We start from the raw sequence: 22,201 nt of genomic DNA on the forward strand, positions 1-22,201 counted from the left end.
GAATTAAGAAAACCCCCCAAAAAATAAAGAACCCAAAATGTTGAACCAACCCCGCCCAGACAATTCTAATATAGAATAACTGGAACCCCTGGAAATCACAGCTTCATTTCAGCAGACTGGATTTCTTAGAATTAAAAACTAAATCAACTCGTGATTCCCTTGAATGCAAACCAGATGCTTCTTTCATTGCAAATTACCAAAATCTCTCTCACATCCCCAGCAAGCACTTCATGAAAAGGACACTTTCATTTAACCTCAGCAAACACAAAAATCCCGCCCGAACTGTTCAACAAGCATTCTGTCGAGAAAATTGCCGCGCGTCTTAAACAGAACAGTTGTAATCCTAGGCAGCGTCACGCTCGCCGCGCTCTGGTGGTAATTTGTCGGACAAGCTTTGTGGCCCGCATGTCGCAAAGAGGAGAAAGTGGGGCACCGAGGCGGTGACGGTACCTCAACAAAGGAAATGGGAAAGATTCCGATCTTGTCACCGAGCATGCCTTCCGCCCAGTTTTCATCCACTCGCCGAATCACCGTGAGGACCTCGTCCTGGAAACGCCGGTGAGACAACCGTGTTGGACAAGAAAAAAGAAGCTAAAGAGTACAATTCTGCTTGGAAATGATGTGTGTATGAAATGGCACATTCCTGCATAGAAGAGAAAGGACCACAAAGGGTTTCACTTTTGCAAATGTTAAAATGAGGCAATTCTCCAAACAGGTCGACAGCGCGTCAAAGGTGCACGGGAAAGAAGAAAGAGATGCCCTGCAAACATTTCTTCCAGATGTGGATTCGGCAATGCTTTTGGGACGTTTGAGTCAAACATCCAAGGCCAAAGCTAAAACATAGCAGCTGCTGTGGAGCAGGAGAGCGGAGTGGAGGAGGGAATGACAGCCGTAGACAACAGAGCTATTCGTCACACCTATGAGAGTGCTAGGGATTAAACGTTCGGCGTACCACGGGGAAACAATCTTCTCTGGTAATTCCTTTCTCGTGACGACTCGAGTCTACACAAGTGGCCCTGGGACCCGCAAAGGATCTACACAAGAGGCCCTGGGACCCGCAAAGGATCTACACAAGAGGCCCTGGGACCCACAAAGGATCTACACAAGAGGCCCTGGGACCCACAAAGGATCTACACAAGTGGCCCTGGGACCCGCAAAGGATCGACACAAGTGGCCCTGGGACCCGCAAAGGATCTACACAAGAGGCCCTGTGACCCGCAAAGGATCTACACAAGAGGCCCTGGGACCCACAAAGGATCTACACAAGAGGCCCTGGGACCCACAAAGGATCTACACAAGTGGCCCTGGGACCCGCAAAGGATCGACACAAGTGGCCCTGGGACCCGCAAAGGATCTACTCAAGAGGCCCTTGGACCCGCAAAGGATCTACACAACAGGCCCTGGGACCCGCAAAGGATCTACACAAGAGGCCCTGGGACCAGCAAAGGATCTACACAAGAGGCCCTGGGACCCGCAAAGGATCTACACAAGAGGCCTGGGGACCGTTGCGCTACATTCTGTCATACGAGCCTGAGATCGATGTGAAAAGAAAAATGGAGGATGGGTCAGTGTGCTGACATTTAAGAATATGACGGAGTACGTACATTTTGTCTATAAGATGGAGAAAAAAACACCCAAAAGGTGTTACATGCTAAAGAGTTACCAAAATCAGAAAAGGGCACAATCGTAAATTAGTGGCCATTTCCGAGTAACATTAGTGCCCTTCCTCTGCAGCTTGATGGAGTAAGTACTGCTCTCCCTTATGGGCTGGCACCCCTGCCTCACACCTTGCTCAGCCTGACGCCATGGGAACCAAGACCTTCATGATCATTTGAATCTCAAGTGCTGAAACTGAGTCTATGGGCCTATCACTTTCCCATCACAGACAGGGCAATGATGGTCTCTCTGTCATCTACCACTTCCTGTCTGCTCTTGCACCCCCTGCTCTTTCTGCGCTTTATCCCACAACCCTCCCCCAAGTTTCTGCAGCGTGCACACATCAGCCCCCTTATGGTGAAACCCCCAAAATCCAGGATCACTGCTCACCGCCACTCATTCGTTCCTCTTTTTTCTTACTTGTGGAACAAATATCCACATTCTCTTCAATCTCATTCTTCCCCCCAGGTCTTCAAGACAGCTGTTCACCACCATCTCAAGTCACTCCCCACCCAATTGCAAACGCATGATCTTTTCTACCCCTTTTACCCTCCACCCACCTCCTCCCAAAGCCCACCTCTTTCCTTCATGAGAGTTTGCTTCTGTATCCATCTTGCCCACCTCATGAATCCTGTCCTAGCCCTCATTCCCTTATTTGTCCTAGTCCACAAATCCCTTATGTGTCCAAGTCTCCCACTATTTTGTCCCTCATCCCTGCTGCTGGTGAGTCCCCCTCCCCCTCTTTCTTCATCCTGATCCATTCTGTGTTCTAACTATTCCACGAGCCTTGGCTTTGTATACAAAAACATGTATTAGCCAAATAAAAAGCAAAGCGATCTTATAATTAAAACTAATCTCAAATGCAGCTAAATAAACTAAACTTCAAAATGCCAGGAGGCCATTTGAGAAACAGTCCATCAGCTCCGGTATAGACAGATCAGGACTTCCTCAGGTAGGCACTACATGCAAACTGCAAATTCACGGCCTTCCAGTGGCTGTGACTAATGCAGTCTTTGTGTCAACACCTGCAGTAGTACCCTTCGTCCCTCTATTAACCGTGGCCTCCAGGTCTGGTTACCACAACCATGGCACCGATTCCGTCCAGGTCCAATTTTTAACATCATTTCACGTCGTAAAGTACCATGCTGGGTTGCGGGATGCGATCACAGAGACCTCCTACAAGGGAGGGAGCTTTGGTGTCAAGTCCTAAGGATGTCTCAATCATGGAATCACTATTTATTATTATTTTTTTGTAAATCCAGAGCATTTTGACAATCAACACAGCACACAAAGCATTTCCTTTCATAGTCAGAAATGGATCCTCTGTTGTGGAGTCAGAACCACATTACGATTTGTTCTGAATGAAATAACTCAGCATTTACTGCCACGTGAGAGGGAGAAAACCATGTGCTTTATGGCCACACAAAGCAAGCCTGACAGAAATGCGGCTGCTTAATGGCGAAGAAAATGGTCATTTTGAAGCTGGCAGATCGTAATTATTCAGCCGGAGCCGCTTCTTGGCAGTGGATTAGAGGTAAGTCAATTACGGGGTTGTTTGAGATGGAATTCTGCCTGCCAACTGAAAAACAAGCTCCTGCAATCAATATGGTTCCAATGGATGTATCTTTTGCCATCTGTAAGTGTGACGGTGACTTTCGTTTGAACGCAATGTCCTTCAACCATATTCAACACCACGGCAAAAACTTGGAGAGGACAAATGAAAAGGTTTTTTGCTGGAGTGGCCGCTTTTTAATATGGGTGGAAAGTCTCGTGTATGACCCTAACCATCTCGACTGAACCCTAACCTGCCCCATACACTAATAATAATCCGAAACCTACCTCTAACTCTAAATTTAACTCTAATCCTAACACCAACACTAACGTTAACCTCAACGCTAACCCTAAATCTAACCCTAATCCTAAGCCTAACGACCTTAACCATCTCGACTGAACCCTAACATGCCCCATACACTAATAATAACCCGAAACCTACCACTAACTCTAAATCTAACTCTAATCCTAACACCAACACCAACGTTAACCTCAACGCTAACCCTAAATCTAACCCTAATCCTAACCCTAATCCTAACCCTAATGACCCTAACCATCTCGACTGAACCCTAATCTGCCCCATACACTAATAATAACCCGAAAACTACCTCTAACTCTAAATCGAACTCTAATCCTAACACCAACACCAACGTTAACCTCAACGCTAACCCTAAATCTAGCCCTAATCCTAATCCTAACCCTAACGACCCTAACCATCTCGACTGAACCCTAACCTGCCCCATACACTAATAATAACCCGAAACCTACCTCTAACTCTAAATTTAACTCTAATCCTAACACCAACACTAACGTTAACCTCATTGCTAACCCTAAATCTAACCCTAATCCTAACCCTAATCCTAACCCTAACGACCCTAACCATCTCGACTGAACCCTAATCTGCCCCATACACTAATAATAACCCGAAAACTACCTCTAACTCTAAATCGAACTCTAATCCTAACACCAACACCAACGTTAACCTCAACGCTAACCCTAAATCTAGCCCTAATCCTAATCCTAACCCTAACGACCCTAACCATCTCGACTGAACCCTAACCTGCCCCATACACTAATAATAACCCGAGACCTACCTCTAACTCTAAATCTAACTCTAATCCTAACACCAACACCAACGTTAACCTCAACACTAACCCTAAATCTAACCCTAATCCTAACCCTAATCCTAACCCTAACGACCCTAACCATCTCGACTGAACCCTAATCTGCCCCATACACTAATAATAACCCGAAAACTACCTCTAACTCTAAATCTAACTCTAATCCTAACACCAACACCAACGTTAACCTCAACGCTAACCCTAAATCTAGCCCTAATCCTAATCCTAACCCTAACGACCCTAACCATCTCGACTGAACCCTAACCTGCCCCATACACTAATAATAACCCGAGACCTACCTCTAACTCTAAATCTAACTCTAATCCTAACACCAACACCAACGTTAACCTCAACACTAACCCTAAATCTAACCGTAATTCTAACGCTAACTCTCGGCTTAACGCTAACCCTAACTATAACCCTAAAACTAACTGTAACTCTAATCCTAACGCTAACTCTCAGCTTAATGCTAACCCTAACTATAACCATAAATCTAACCGTAACTCTAACCATAAACACTAACTCTCAACTTAACGCTAACCCTAACTATAACCCTAAATCTAACTGTAAGTCTAATTCTAACGCTAACTTTCAGCTTAACGCTAACCTGAACTATAACCCTAAATCTAACCCTAATGCAAACCCTAAGTCTAACCCTAACTCTAACCCTAACGCTAATCCTAACCCTAACGATAAACCTGATGCTAACTTCCAATTCTCATTACATTAATGCCAACCCTAAATCTAACCCTAAATCTAACTCTAACCATAGCTCTAACCCTAACGGTAGAATAAAATATTTGTTTTTATATCGAAGCGCGTGGCAGATGTACATGTTCCGACATATGTCTGCCAAGTCCTGTGGGCTTTTGTCTCTTTTGTTCAGAAGTTGGGTGAGTATGGTAACAGATCGATGTACAAGTTACACAGACGATGAGAATGAGAAAGATAACAAAAGTAGTTCAACATGCAGTCATAATACTGTTCATGTCTTTTAACTTTCATGGGTGGGTGCAGCTGGGCTTGAGGGGGGGGGGGGGGGTGGGGTGGGCCGGGGTTAGGACGACACGGACCGACAAGGAGAGTACACACACACGCTCATTTTAACACGTGGCCAGACTGGTACATCATTCCATTCAAAATGAATGGTTTGAATATGCAAGGAATTTAAATGTCTGCACAAACCAATGAGGAACTGCCGTTTCTTTGTCATTTTAAGACTAACTCAACAACTTGTTCTGTCATGTTTATAATCTAACCTTCCAAATGCGTACTTATTTCCAATGGCAAATGAAGTACCATTAGTGGTAAAGCAAAAACTGCAGTGGTTTCAAGGGATTATTTTATTTAAATTCTCGAATAATTACTGGGAATTGTTACCACTTCGAACCTAGGAATTATGATGAAAAACATGGGTCCTTGATATGAAAATGATGTACAATTGTACACGTATATGAAGGGGTGATTAATGTCACACAAATGAAAGGTCCAATTGAATTAGAAACTCGCGCTTTGATCCCAGGCACCTTGGCAAAGGTAAGACAATCCTTGTCCTGCTCCCCTCCGGACACCGAGAAGTCGTACAAGGCTCTGCACTGTGGGGCCGGCACAGCACGGCCCTGCGAGTGCATCGCGAGCAGCGGGCCCAGCACAGTCTGCTGCGTGATCTGTGCATTCGGTGGCAGTGGTAATGGCCGCAAGACCTGCACAAAGAAAAAATTCTGTTAGATATTCTCAACAGTTTAACACATCTCCACTCTCACCCTATCTGCACTTGATTTTTCTGCACAGATTATTGAGCAAACCCTCATCGTAAGACCCTCCTCAATAATTTGCAATTGCCAATTTTAAGATGAGGTGGTGGTATTAGGGATCTGGACTTGGAGCTTCTTGAACCAAAGCTTATTTCACAAGAATTACCATGTCGCAACTCGTACTAGACCGTCAGTAAAATCCTAGCTGGTTCATTTATGATCTTCAGAGTAATCAACCCCCTACCTTTACTAACAATTAGGCCAATATGTAATCTGTCCTTGGTACCCTCTACTTACAGTACTTGTTTATATAACCCAATTCCTCCTAAAGTTGCGCCAACAATCTACCAGAACGTACCCGGCGATAGACGCCTGCCTGAATATTTTGAGAAAACGTTGTCCTTGACATCCCGATAGGTCACGGGAAGTCAAAAGAAAAATAAATTGCATGAAAAACGTTTGACACAACAGTGACTTTGTCTCCGTTATGCTAAAAGCCACCAATGGAGAGCAAGGGATTCCAGGGCATGGGTTCAGCCTGTAAACCCTGGCTTCCCTGCCCACCGTTCTGTCTGGACTCAACCTCAGCGTCCACAATTTGAGTTCAACAAAGCGGCGGGAAAGACAAACATGACCTTTCAAGATCGCTTGGGAGGGGGCAACAGGGAACGGCGATCGAGCTCAATTTGTAAAGAGTTGTAATAATGCCAAAACACGTGTGCGAACCAAGTGTGTTGGAGCGCTGTCTTTACACAGCTGTGAGGGTGCCCTTTGGCCTTGGAGCCTTTTAGAAAAACACCGGAGAGAGACCAGAGACCCAGTGCTTCCTGACTGAGGTATGGGTCAGCTGCCCAGGGCTCGGCTTTTATTTACTTATTTTTCCCCAGTTTCATCCTATTCAGTTCTTTTGATGATCGTGACCTCACAAAGTTTAACACGGCACCAATTTCACGCCATTAAAAAAAAAATCATTTGGATCTCAGAGCATACCCCTGCATTGCGTGGACACGCAAACAGACTGTGGCCCCTGCATTGCGTGGACACGCAAACAGACTGTGGCCCATCGTGGCTGTGCATTTACGTTCCCAGGAACGGAGAGTATCCTGAGAAGCCCGCACAGAAATCTGCTTGGCACGGTGTGTAATGAGGCCCTCGGTAACCCAACTAACCCTTAGCCGGCATCCCGTTTCTCCAACAAGTTTGTGTTGGCAGGACGTAGTTCAAAAAAAAAGGTTCTCTTGAGGGGCCACACCTGACAGGATTTGGAGCTGCCGACACTCAGTGTTAAACCTCACGTGATCGTACAGGTTGCAAAATTCTTGCTGGCCCGCTATCCATGAGGGACTCTTTGTTTTCAACCGCCGGGAGAATTGTGTGACACTGTCTTGAAATTATATATTGAAAGGATGAACATTTGTGTCGGGTTTTACTGACGCATGACCGACCATTCTTTCATATCTGGGAGGGGGAAGACTTTTTGACCATCTCTAACAATAACTGATCCACTCTCTCTTTATCTCTGGATGCAGACAGTGCACAGGACTCATTACTCATGAAATGACTCTCTCTTTCTCCCTCCTCTGTTAATTCATACCTTTACACCTCCTGCTATCCTGCCCAACATCTTGTCCATTGGGACAACTATTTATTTGGCGAGGTAAATGCAAGAAGGCAGTTTGCCTTTTACTCCTGGATAACTAACTCCACTCAAGGGACACTGCAGTCTCTCTGTAAAGCTCACAATCATTGTGCCTGTCATCCCCAGCTGTGCCAGAGCTCAACATCACGCCCACCTGAGATCTGAACTGACAGGTATCCTACCATCCACAAAAGCTTGGTGGCAGTTGACAAAGTTGGCCATGCTCCTCATTGTTTTTCTTTACTCTTGATGGATGAGGGTCACAATGGGCATTACCCACGTGAAGTATGACTGCCTTAGCTATGACTTTGCAGAAGAGGTCAAGGCCCCAAATGCTTTTCTTCCAGTACCAATGCTACCCCTCCACCCCTATCCGCCCCACCCCACACAGAAAACATCCAACACCATTCCCTCGTCTTAACCTTTTGAGTACGGATGACGTCCAGTGCCGCAACCCGCAAAAAAGTTTTGTGTACGGATGATGTTACTACACGTCATCGACTATACCTATAAATAGATCGTCAGTCCGTGGTTGCATTGAATTTATACACTGAACTACTGCCTGGAGATTGTTTATAGTTACTTTGGCCAAAATTAATCCCGTACCGGGGGTATTTTTATCAAAAAAAATCCCGTACTCAAAGGGTTAAGGATGACAAATTCATAGCCACTCCTTCCTGACTCAAGCACTCTTACTGGACCTGATGCTCTGTCTGTTTTCTCTACCTGCTCTCAGGCCATTCTTTAAGAGCAGTCAATGTAACTGCATCATGAAAAATCACACTGATGTTACCACACATCAAAATGATGTCAAATTGTCACCTAATTGTATCCAGAATTCCCCCCGAGACAGGCTTTCAGATTACCTGTGTGATTGCAAGCAGTGGGCTACTTTGGATGGAGTTCTTTCCTATTCTCTACGCTGTCGATGCCGATGTCCATCAATGCATCGTTCTTCTACCACTCCTGTTCTTGATATACATCAATGACCATCACTGAAAAATCCACTGTATCACTTTTGAAATGGCTCCAGTTCCTCACCCCGACACAAAGCTCTGTAAAGCGTGTACTGCATTGATGATGATGATTCTGGTCTTGCTCCTCCTGCCATCTCACCTATCTGCCCAACTAATGGCGATGCAAGGTCCACACATTCGACTAGAAACACTTTCTTTATTACTTTCCCACAAGTCTGAGCTTAACGGTCACATTCATTCATTCTTATTTCACCTGTGGAACTGTTTTCCTAAGTCTGTTGTCTTGAGCTCTTCCCTCCAGAATTTCAAGTCTGCGATTACTACCCTCATGGTCTTTCTCCCATTTATACCTCTGAGCTTCACGACACCCACTGAGGCCCTGTTCCCACCCTTCGGCCACAATTCCTTCTCTTCTGCTGAGATGCATCCATATGTTCTTGTCCTAATGTTATCCTTTTGCCCCATTTTGTGTCTTTTTACCCTTATTCCCTGTTATTTTGCTCTTCCATGAGATTTGTAATGTATCAAAACAAAATTAAATGTGTACGTACTTGAACGTAACTGGCAGGAAAGAATCCCTGTCGACTGCTCGTCTCGCCCTGATACCAGCTCTCATCCACGCGACGCCGGAGGATGATCAGATCCCCTTTGGTGAAAGCCAGGTCGCCCGGGTCTTTCCCCTCATAGGAGTACAGTGCTCTGGCACATGGCAGTGTTGGAAACCCTTGCTGCAGAAAACAAGAATGCCACAAAGGTTCAATGCCTCATTCACAAGCACTTTTCTATCATGCCACACAACTCGTCTGCAACAAGCAATGGAATAAGTGTGCATTAAGGGAGAGCTCCATTTAACGCTCCAATTACGGGACACTTCGCAAACGTCACCAAATGGGTCAAGTAATTGTAAATAAAATAGACGAGTCCAGTGTCACATCCTTTGTTCTGGCTAAACAGGTGGCTCGAGAGATTAGAGTGATGTTGTAGCCGGGCTTGGTTCCTTTCAGAGTACCATTTCGACTGGGATTTAAAATTGCCTTTCTGTTTAAAATTTAAATGGAATTGCTCTACACGCGACCACAGAACTCGGCACTGCAAAATGGAAAGGTTACGCGTGTAACGTGGATGCGGCCCGGCCGTGGTGGCAAAAGGGCTTTTGATAAAGTCAAGGCAGTTGTTTCTGACATGCGTATAAAGTGGCTTTAAAAGGGGGGAGATTAAAACGAAATTGCAGTCAAATAAAAGGAAAACTTTCAAGGCGAACTGTGCTGGAGTTCGGATAGATGAATCAGACTCGTAGGAGACATTGATCTGTCAACAAGCCTCGATTGTGTTTAACAATATTTATCCTTGATAGACCTGAGTGTTAAACATACAATACATCTCAAACTGGCAGCTTAACCCTCCCTCCTGTTTACCATCACTTTTCACCTTTCTGGATCTGAGTGTGTACATACGTCTGTATCTCATAGGAGACAGACGAGCCTCAGAGGAATTTCAGGGAAATACACATAGTATACCAAATACCCAGGTGCGGACCACAGAAAGTGCTTACAAAGTAATGGCACAGCACGTACACACATAACTTGGAAGACAATGGGTGACCAAAAAAGTTAGGACATGAAAAAAGGTCTTATGGGTTAGGTTAGGGTTACAGTTAGGGTTAGGGTTAGGGTTAGGGTTAGGGTTAGGGTTAGGGTTACAGTTAGGGTTAGGGTTACAGTTAGGGTTAGGGTCAGGGTTAGGGTTAGGGTTAGGGTTAGGGTTAGGGTTAGGGTTAGGGCCTTATTAAGAACCATGACAAATCCTTTTGTTTTGTTTTTATTTTCTGTACTGCATTTAACCATTTCAGCCCTTCCATAAGTGTCGATAAGACCACCTGCCCCGTTCTGTTGAAAAACAACAACTAGAGCGAAGGTGATCCCCCCGCTTCCCATCTAAAGCAAAGTTGAAAAATGGCAAAACTTCCACTAGGAACAACCTAATATCAAATTTTTAAATTTTGAGTTTAAAATCTTTTTTCCCATTTTGACCCTTTGTGACCCCAAGTCCCCACACCCTGGGGAATGAAACGGGATCAAATCCAAGAAAAACGTTACATATTTCATGCATCCCCCAATGTTGAGTGAGTATTCAAAGTTTCATCAACAACAAATGCTTAAAAATGTGTCCGTAATTGCATTTTTCGGTATTTGACCTTTTGACTGAGGATGGACAAAAATGACAATGGTCTTCACTTTCTCGCCATGTGGTGATCACAACTACCAAGCTTGGTGAATTTCTGCCCAACCGTTTATGAGAGAGCATGACAGACGGATGGAGCCGATTACAATATCCCCCCACTTTTTTCAAACAGCTTGCAGATAACAACAACAACAACAACAACAACAACAACAGCAGCAGCAGCTGCTGTAGAATGGACAGTAGTGATAGGACAAGGGCCCATAGCCTGAAAGTGATGGAGTAGAGTTAGGACGGTAATAGGGCAGGGGTCTTTCAATCAGAGTACTTAATGCCTGGATGGGGTAGTGGTAGCAGAGGGAGTATATGGGTGTGAATTGGGATATCAACTGGGATTGGATGGATATGGACATAGAGGGGTACAGGGATATTGGAAGGACTTGTAGGTAGGTAGCGTGTGCATGGTTGATTGTATACATGTGTAGTGATACTGATGCCTGTGGGAGGGTCTCATCGAAGGGTGGTTGTGGTCGGTCGTTGGACATACCTCTCCCTACAACCACCTTTGTCCCCTCACCCCACCTTAAATTCCCCCCAAAACAACAACAAAAAAACGTTTATTTAGAGTAGTGATAATAAAAAATACTTTCAGATTAGATATCATTTTGTTTGCACACATGGAACCTTCTTCCTCCCCCATTGACATTGGGTCTGTGGCCTGAGACGGATTTGTTTGATCTGATGTTGGTGCAGCGCAAGCATAACGGGCCGAATGGCCTCCTCCTCCTCTGTCAAGGTTCCTTGTTATTTTAAGCAATAAATTAATATGGCAAAACTTCAACAAGCTAACAGAAAGTTAAACAATTATTATTTTGTAAAGTGTAAATAATGGGTTATTTCCAGTGTGAATTAATATGACAATTCTGTAATGCAAACACCTACCTCTACTACTCCCACCAACAACCCAACTGGCAACATAAACACGACCGAGTCTCAGCTGGAAATGTAGCTGAAAGGAGTTTTGTTCATTTTAAGGGCCGCCTGCATATTCGGATACAAAATTTGGGGTTGGGGGGAAGAAAGGTACAATTAGATGGAATTAGGCCCTTCTCTGTGTAGGCTAGTCTACACACCGTTGGGCCTATGAATCCCCCCACCTCCTACTTCCATCTCCTCCAAGCTTCCTTTCAATTTATTTCAATTTCTTTTTGTATACAGGATCGAGGCTCGTGTAAGAGGCAACATTAATGACAAAAATACAAACGGGCACAAGACAAAATAAAAGGAGCGGAAGACAAGATGGGGAGAGAGGGGGAAGCACATAAGTACAACATTTGAGAGCAGGGACATCGGGAAATCTGTGGGAGGGAGAGGGCTTGGGGGGAGGAGGCAGGGGAAGGGTTGGGGGGTGGAAGAGGTAAAAAACACATGGACACTGCTAGACCTTCCAGGAAAGAAGTCGGTATTTCAAAAAAGTGGATCTCGGGTGAATTAGATCAAGGTTTTGGATGGGGGAAGATAAGAGATGGTGGTGAACAGCTGTTTTAAAGACCTGGAGGGAGGAGTGGGATCGAAGAGAGTGAGGGAGTTTGTTCCAGAGGCGGGAGAAAAGAGGAATGAAGGAGTGAAGGTGAGCAGAGAGAGCAGAAAATCTCACATTCCATGAAATAAAATCGTCCATTTCACGTCAACACAACAACATCAACGTCCCAACATCACTGTTTGAATATAGTTAGGGAGCTTTGGGCCCAGCAGGAGTCAATCTTAAATCCAAAATGTGACAATTCCTCATGCTGTGCACACGTACACAATAATCTAGAAATACTTCTCAAAACTAGGAAACAACAGTGAGGTTCTGCTTTGGAATCTCATTAAGTTTGAGTTCGAAAATATTCTTGGTAGTAAAACAGGACCCGATATTACATTCCATCAGGACAACCGCACCACACCCGTCGGCACGCAACAGACATTCCTCACGGTTGCATTCTCCTGAGGCAATTCACAGTTTTCGAACGCGTATAAATGCAGACGACAACAAATTGCCACCGGTCGTGCGTTCGTCAAGCCATTCCATGGGTGTGTCTGCATTTTTCTTCAATGAACTCCGCTCGTGGAAACACTGCCCTATAATCAGGCCTTTCCAAAAGGCCCTCTCAGACAGAGCAGCTGATTCACGGCCGATGTTGTGACGTCGTCCGTGTAATGGGAATAAGTGGATCGGACCGTCTCGCAATCCGGAAAAAAAAAAGGAGAAGCTGTCATCCACTGATGCATCTACATGGACACGATTATGCTAATTTGTATATCTAATTAACGAATCAGAACCGCAATTACTGTTCAGCTGTTCCACTGCAAACAGGCTGTGTGCAAGCCTGCCGCGTGCGGACATAGTCAGGTTCACTATGTTAACAAATATAATTTCGTTCAAAATTTTGGGAGATTAGCAAACCTGTACATTTTTGGAATCAGAGCATGGAGAATCCGAAAATCAAAGTCGGCATTTGCACAGACACAGATTTTGGATTTTCAAAATGGCCGCCATAAAATACAGGGTCCGGCTGGGAGGTGTGACGATTTTCAGAAAACTCGTACACAGTTATTTTTAATCGAATTTCAATTTTTTTTTTTTTTTAAAGACTACATATACTAGTACCCGACTGCAAAGCCGCAATGAGCCGGCGAAGCCAAAGCCTCTTGCCACTATTTTACCCATCACCATGGCATCAGTAGGTTAGGTAGTTGGTAGTAGGTAGGTGTAGTAGGTACCATACCTAGTTCAAAATGACACCATTTGCATTCTGGATGAGATTAAAATTGATAAAATTTCCTTCTTGATTAATTCGGTGAATTCCGTCTCAACTTCGGATATTTCCGGCCGTGAAAAACTACTCCTCTACGGCCGTGAGATTTCTAAAAAATAATTCTTCGTCAATTTTAGAATATTTGACGCCGTTTTCACCCTCCGAAACGCGTAATAAGCTTTAACAAAATATTTTTCAAATGCTCGAATCTCATTGGTTCCGGTGTTTGGTGACGATTTTCGTTGAAGATAACGAGGTTGGTCTTAACGTATTTTAATTACAAATTAGAGGTGCATTAGATTGTGAATCAAACAAAGACGGGTGAAACAAACTCCTATTGAACTTTTTCGCAATTGTTTTATGCAAACTTCCGCATCCGGTCGATGGCGGCCTCCATTGAGTGATTTGGTTTTAGAAATATTTTTTCAAATGCTCGAATCTCATTGGTTCCGGTGTTTGGTGACAATTTTCGTTGAAGATAACCAGGCCCATGCGGGCCGAGGTTGGTCTTAAAGTATTTTAATTATCAATTAGAGGTGCATAAGATCGTGAATCAAACAAAGACGGGTGAAAGAAACTCCAATTGAACGTTTTTCAATTTGTTATGCATACTTCCGCATCCGCAAGATGGCGGCCTCCATTGAGCTTCGGAATTCTCAAGCCAAGGCATAATCTGGTTTTCGACATAATACGTACGCGTTTATTCACAACACCGGCTTCGCCGGCTATAATGCCATTTAATACACTGTAACAAAGACATTTAAAAAATGTAATTCATGTTTGAATTGGGTATAACAATGCAAGTGGGGGGTCTAGCGCATGCGTGATGGCTGTTGGTTACTCGTTGTTCGGCGCCATTTCAGTAGCCATGGAGCTGTGGACGATTGAACAACACGTCTTTGTTGTTGAGACGTTTATTCAAACGGGTAGTTCGGTGGTGCTTACACAGCGCAGATTTCGTACTCACTTCAATGTTGGTCGACGTGGCGCCGTTCCGTCTCGAAACACAATATTGAAGTGGGTAAAAAACTTCAGGACAACTGGATCTGTGAGGCCGGGAGCAGCTCGGGGAGGTGATCGAACCGTTAGGACCCCGGAAAACATCGAAAGGGTTCGACAAGCTGTGGAGGCCAGCCCTCGTCGGTCAGCGGTACGGCACGCTCGCGCTCTACGGATGTCAGACAGATCAGTTCGTCGAATTTTGCACTTGGACCTTCATTATCACGCGTACAAAATCATGGTGGTTCAAGAACTGCAGCAGAATGATTTCGTACGGCGGTTTACGTTCGCAGAAAGAATGCTGGAACTGCTGAGGGATGCTGCTGTGCTGAGAAATGCTGGAACTTTTCCGCGCGTCTGCAAGAATGCTTGGACAAGAACGGCCGCCATTTAGATGATGTCATTTTTCAAACATGAATTACATTTTTAAAATGTCTTTGTTACAGTGTATTACATGGCATTATATATGTAGTCTTTAAAATAAAAAAAATTGAAATTCGACTAAAAATAACTGTGTACGAGTTTTCTGAAAATCGTCACACCTCCCTGACGGACCCTGTACATATTTTGCGCTATCTCGGCTTCTCGTCAACCTAGAAACTTAGTTAAATATGCTAAATCCTATGTTTTCTGGGTCAAGGAATCCAATGAAGGCCTCAAAATAGTGCTCAGGATTATAGAAAAGCAACAAACAAAGGTAATTGCAAACCATTGTCTTTATATTTGTGATATAACTATTACATAATACATGATATTGCAAGTCCTTTGAAGTTATAGGTATGGGTTTATAAAGCAAGAAAGCAGCCTTGTTAGTATCAGATTGAACTCTAAGTCCTATACACAGGATCTACTCGGTCTATACTCTATACCGTTCAGGAATATGCTTTTACAGATCTTCATCACATCACTTTTACAAATCAGAGTGTCATTTTCGCAAAGGTGTCTACGCAAATGCCAACATTAATTTTTGGATTCCTCATGCTCTGAGTATTCCAATAATGTATAGTTTTGCTAATCTCCAAAAATTTTGAACGAAAAAAACATAGTGAACCTGACTAATAGCTAAGGATTCTCTCCGGTTCTCTTGGCAGGTGCGCAAGGCCAGGCGACGGTGAACGAATAAGCGGAAACATCACCTTGATCAGAGGCACGGCCGAAAACCAGAGGTATGGATGCATCATCCTCGCGTGCGTTCACGTAAGGAGCCCAGATGTGACAAATTAGCCTCGTGAGTATCGGATTGCCCATGGTGGAGTCTTAATTGAAAATGAGAGGCCTGATGAGATTAACAACTTCAGTTGTCCAAGAATGGGGGATACAGATTGAGACGAGGCAATTTTAATGATAGGTGTGCCTGTGGGCAGACAAGAATCCCAAAAATCCAGCCAGGTATGTGTCAGGTAAAATGACTTCCTTCTGGGTTGCCTCATCTTCGGTTCTCCTTCCAAATTTCCCATTTAGAAATGAAAAGAAAAAGATCTTAGGAAAGCTTTTTATGTTTTGAAATCAAATGCCACAGGTCAAAGAGATATGGACCGAAATTGCAATGACTGATGAAAGAAGAGATAAAATGTTTCCTTCACATTAAAAAAAAAAGAAGGTAAATGCTTTGTTCCATGTCTACCTTCTCCAAAATGGATGCAGACTTTGAAACCAGTAATAGGATTGCTCACCTGTACACATCCAATATCTCCTGTAAACACGGATTATTTTCCATTCTGTTTCTTCCCAAGCCATTGTTTCTCGTTTTTGTTATTACTCTTTTCCTTCTTCTGTATGTCCCCGTCATCCCCCATACCCTGTGGTAGTTGATGAACCCACTACCTTTTGTTTTTTAGCTGTTCCATGAGCCTAGCTAGACTCATATATAAACTAGAAGGGCACTTGGTAGAGAGCATACCTCCACCAGGCTGAATCACACCGATAGGTCAGATCTGGATGCGACCTGAACCAATATCGAATTGCCTTGTTCTTGTCACTTAAACTCATCGACCAAGTTTTACCATAACTCATCCATAACTTTTAGTAATATCGGGCTATACATGGATGTTGGCCCGATCACTCAATGGTGAGGAATCAGCTTATAAAAATTAAATAATTCTCTTATCCGGATAAAGATTCAGATCTTCACCAAAATCGAATCGATTTGTCCTTGTCACACACCCAAACTGTCCACCAAGTTTCCTCCAAATCCGTCCATACGTTTTTGAGATATCGTGCTATACAGTCACGTGAAAAGGTAAGTACACCCCATGTAAAGTTTTGACTTTTTCAAAATATTTCAACATACAGCTATTTGATCTTCATTTCAAAAATATTGATAGATAAAGGTGATATAATATAACAAATATCATGAAACATTTACATTTTGTAGTCCATTGTATAATTTAAATAAACATAAATGCAAATTTCGCATGTGGAAAAAGTCGGTCAGGGGTCGGTACTAAGTCCACTACTATTTGTAGCTGTGATGGAGGTGCTGGCTCAGAACGTAAAGGAGGGTTTACCGTGGGAGTTGTTGTATGCAGATGATCTGGTGTTGATTGCGGAAAGTATGGATGGACTGAAGGAAAAGATGAACACGTGGAAGGAATGTATGGAGACAAAAGGTCTGAAGGTGAATATCGGAAAGACGAAGGTGATGGCAAGTGGTAAAGCATGTGGCGAGGTGGAAAGAACTGGGAAGTGGCCCTGTGCTGTGTGTCGGAATGGTGTCGGAGTGAACTCCATTCAGTGTACAATGTGCGCTGAGTGGGTTCATCAAAAATGTAGTGGTCTGAGAGGGTCATTAACCAGTGTGGCAGCTACATTCAAATGTAAGGTGTGCACAGAGGGAGCTGCAGATGGAGGAAATGTTGAGGTGGATCTTGGAGACGGCGTGAAGCTGGAAGGTGTGAAAACATTTTGCTACCTCGGAGACATGCTGAATGGAGAAGGTGGATCAGACTCGGCAACGGTTGCGAGAGTGAGATGTGCATGGAAGAAGTTTCGGGAACTGAGTGGCGCGCTGATGAGGAGGGGAGTGTCGTTGAAGCTGAAGGGAAAGGTGTATGCTGCATGTGTGAGAAGTGTTATGATTTATGGGAGCGAGACATGGGTAATGAACAGCAACGAAGCAGCAGCAACGAAGGCTGGAAAGGGTGGAAATGCGAATGGTTTGGTGGATGTGCAGAGTATCGTTGAGAGAGGGGAAGACAAATGATGAATTGCGAAAGATGATGGGAATAGAGCCTGTGATTGATGCTGTGAAGAGGAACAGGTTGAGATGGTTTGGTCATGTGTTGAGGAAGGATGAAAGTGACTGGTTGAGAAGAGTGATGGAAATGAATGTAGAAGGAAGTAGAGGACGGGGAAGACCGAGAAAGACTTGGCTAAAGATGGTGGAAGAAGAAATGCGGGCAAGGGGGTTAACAAGGAGAGATGCAGAAAATAGGGCAAAATGGAGAAGATTGTCATGGGGACCGCAAGGCTAACCCCCGCTCTTGCAGGGAAAATGGCCTTAAAATGCATGTTGTTGTTGTTTTGCCAACATGTTCAGGCCAGGCCGCCTCAGCAAGTTCAGCCCGAGAGCAGACCGCAAGATGCTGAAATAAGTCTCTAAGAACCCCAGAATGTCATCACGGGACCTACAGGTAGCTCTTGCCACTGTTGATGTCAAAGTGCACGAGCCTACCATTAGAAAGAGGCTGCACAAATTTGATCTACATGGGAAGTGTGACAGGAGGAAACCTTTGCTGTCCAGAAAGAACATCAGGGCAAGACTAAAGTTTGCCAATGAACACCGAGGCAAAGACCAGCACTTCTGGAACAATGTGCTCAGGACAGATGAGTCAAAGGTAGAGCTATTTGGCCACAGTACCAGAAGACATGTTTGGCGAAAACCAAAGACAGCATTTGACCACAAGAACCTTCTACCAACTGTAAAGCATGGTGGTGGAAATATTGTAGTTTGGGGCAGCTTTGCTGCATCAGGGCCTGGGCAGATCACCATCACAGAATCCACGATTAATTCTTCATTGTACCAGAGGGTGCTTGAGGATAATGTGAGGCCATCTGTCGGAAAGTTGAAGCTCAACCGAAGGTGGACCTTGCAACATGACAATGACCCTAAACATACCAGTAAATCCACCAAGGAATGGCTGAAAAGAAAGAAATGGAGGGTTCTGGAATGGCCAAGTCAAAGCCAGGATCTAAATCCCATCGATATGTTGTGGGGGGATTTTAAACGAGCTGTGCATGCAAGAAACCCCTCAAACATCGCACAGCTGAAAGAATTCTGCATGGAGGAGTCGGCAAAAATTTCTCCCAGTCGATGTCAGAGACTGGTGGACAGTTATAAGAAACGCCTACTTGAGATTGTTTCTGCCAAAGGGGGCAATACCACGTATTAGAGCCAAGGGTGTACTTACTTTTTCCACATGCGAAATTTGCATTTTTGTTTATTTAAATTATACAATGGACTACAAAATGTAAATGTTTCATGATATTTGTTATATTATCTCACCTTTATCTATCAATATTGTTGAAATGAAGATCAAATAGCTGTATGTTGAAATATGTTGAAAAAGTCAAAACTTTACATGGGGTGTACTTACTTTTTCACGTGACTGTATATCGGTTTTTCCAGAGCTCTCAATGGTGAAGAATCACTTTTAAAATTCTTAGATCCAGATCCAGATCTGGATATTCACCAAAAGCTAACCATTTAGTCCTCGGCACATAGCCAACCTCTCCACCAAATTTCGGCTGAATCCATCGACAACTTTTTGAGATTTTTTTTTTGATATCTGGTTTCTAGACAGACAGACACACAAACAGACAGGGGTGAAAACATCACCTCCATCCACCTTCGGTGGTGGAGGTAATAATAAAGCTATGTACCGTGTTTCAGTTGAATATGATAAAGGGTATGGGAAAAACTCTTTAAAATCACGGGTGGGATGGACGGACAGACAGATGGACGGACAGACAGATGGACGGACAGACAGATGGACGGACAGACAGACGGATGGACAGACAGACAGATGGAGAGCAAACCTATAGTGTTCTCCCGTGAAACCGGTAAGGGACAAATAAAAGATGACGCATGTACACTTTTGCAAGTCTCAAAACCGTGCATAATCATCGCTCATAAGTTCACGCTTTGGTTTTCCAGAGAAGTACAAAATGTTTGGACAATAACGAATTGACTGAAAAATTTAAGCCATTCTGGTCAGTGAATCCCTTTTCGAAAATTCAACACCTGTTGAACTTTGACTCTTTGGATTTTTTTTTTTTTTTTTTAACATACGAAATCGAGGCTCATGGAGGAGTGGGAGGGGGGGGAGAGGTTAGATGGTAAGAACACATTGTAATGACAATGTGGCAACAGTTGGACACCACAAGCTAGGCAAAATAACAGAAGGGGGTTGGGTTGGGTATGGGAATGGGGGTAGAAAAGATCATGCGTAGGGATGGGGGATAACATCCTGAGATGGTAATGCATCGTTTGCTTGAAGCACTGGAGGGAAGAGCAGAATTGAACAGTCTCAGGAGGGCGGGTCCACAAACGGGAGTAAAGAGGAACAAAGGAGTAGAGGTAAGCCTGGAATTTGGGAATTTACCCACGGAGGGTTTACCGGAAAACACCGTGGGTGTATTAACAAATTCGTTAAATGTTTGAACAGAAAAAGAAACAAGTACACATACATTCAAAGTACACCGCCCCATGCCAAATAATTAAATATGCTGCAGCGCGGCATTGCCGGGGCGCCTCTGGCGCCCGGCAATACCGCAGTGCAGCTCATTGAGGCTGCATTGGGAGGGAGAGGTGTACACTAATTGATTGATTAATTGTATAATTAAAATCAATAAAAGATTATCACAAAATATTTTCATAATCAATTGGCTAATCGCATAACTAAACCACTGGTGCTTCATCCGAAGATGTATCTTTTAGAAATTTAATTAAATAAGTCACTTATAAAAAATTAAATAATTAATTGATTACTCAATAAATAATTAATCGATTAATCAATAAATAATTAATAGATGAAATGATTAATCAATAAATCAAAAATATCCTTGATAGCCACATCACTTGGTCACTCATGTCCAAATATTAGCTTCCCAGCTCAAAAGGTGCCTGAGATATTGGCCAAATGAGAAAGAAAATAAATAAATGATTAATAATGAAAATAAATAAATAATAATCATAAAAAAATTAAATTATTAATCAATTTGGTCAGAGAACACATAAACTACCACTATTTCATCAGAATCTGTAACTTTAAAAAAAAAAAATTTTTTGTCATTAATCGAATAATTAAATAATTAATCGATTAATTGATTAATTAATAAATCAAAAATATCCTTTGCAGTCTAATCACCTGGTCATTGGCATGTCCAAATATCAGCTTCCTAACTCAAAAGGTGCCTGAGTTAATGGTCAGAAGAGAAAGGAAATTTGATTAATTAAATAAGTACTTAATTAATCGCTAATAATTAAATAACACCTCAATTTATTGATTAATCAAAAAAAAAAAATACCGTTTTTGACAAAGGCCTTGCTCACTATTGTGCTGAAATTTCAGCTTCCTAGCTCAAAGGATGGCTGAGATATCGCCCGGACAACCAAACAAACAAACAAACAAGAAAGAAAACAAGTACACATACATTCAAAGTACACCGCCCCATGCCAAATAATTAAATATGCTGCAGCGCGGCATTGCCGGGGCGCCTCCGGCGCCCGGCAATACCGCAGTGCAGCTCATTGAGGCTGCATTGGGAGGGAGAGGTGTACACTAATTGATTGATTAATTGTATAATTAAAATCAATAAAAGATTATCACAAAATATTTTCATAATCAATTGGCTAATCGCATAACTAAACCAGTAGTGCTTCATCCGAAGATGTATCTTTTAGAAATTTAATTAAATAAGTCATTTATAAAAAATTAAATAATTAATTGATTACTCAATAAATAATTAATCGATTAATCAATAAATACTTAATAGATGAAATGATTAATCAATAAATCAAAAATATCCTTAATAGCCACATCACTTGGTCACTCATGTCCAAATATTAGCTTCCCAGCTCAAAAGGTGCCTGAGATATTGGCCAAATGAGAAAGAAAATAAATAAATGATTAATAATGAAAATAAATAAATAATAATCATAAAAAAATTAAATTATTAATCAATTTGGTCAGAGAACACATAAACTACCACTATTTCATCAGAATCTGTAACTTAAAAAAAAAAAAATTTTTTGTCATTAATCGAATAATTAAATAATTAATCGATTAATTGATTAATTAATAAATCAAAAATATCCTTTGCAGCCAAATCACCTGGTCATTGGCATGTCCAAATATCAGCTTCCTAACTCAAAAGGTGCCTGAGTTAATAATGGTCAGAAGATAAATGAAATTTAATTAATTAAATAAGTACTTAATTAAACGCTAATAATTAAATAACTCCTCAATTAATTGATTATTCAAAAAACAAAAAATACCGTATTTGACAAAGGACTTGCTCACTA

General features: G+C 42.8%; 1 protein-coding gene across 2 annotated transcripts in view; it reads right to left on the reverse strand.

The window, feature by feature from the left end:
* Window positions 1-22,201, reverse strand: part of LOC137437704 (E3 ubiquitin-protein ligase SH3RF1) — a 209,694-nt gene that overhangs the window by 55,994 nt on the left and 131,499 nt on the right. For both annotated transcript variants that reach the window (XM_078766140.1, XM_078766139.1), the window contains exons 2-4: window positions 9,250-9,426; window positions 5,855-6,031; window positions 451-546 (exon numbers count right to left, since the gene is read on the reverse strand). In XM_078766140.1, coding sequence (XP_078622266.1) covers window positions 451-546; window positions 5,855-6,031; window positions 9,250-9,426 — 450 coding nt within the window. The remainder of the gene's footprint in view (window positions 1-450; window positions 547-5,854; window positions 6,032-9,249; window positions 9,427-22,201) is intronic.

The sequence above is a fragment of the Myxine glutinosa genome, chromosome 12, assembly GCF_964187855.1.
Source record: "Myxine glutinosa chromosome 12, kmMyxGlut1.1, whole genome shotgun sequence".
Classification (NCBI taxonomy): domain Eukaryota; kingdom Metazoa; phylum Chordata; class Myxini; order Myxiniformes; family Myxinidae; genus Myxine; species Myxine glutinosa.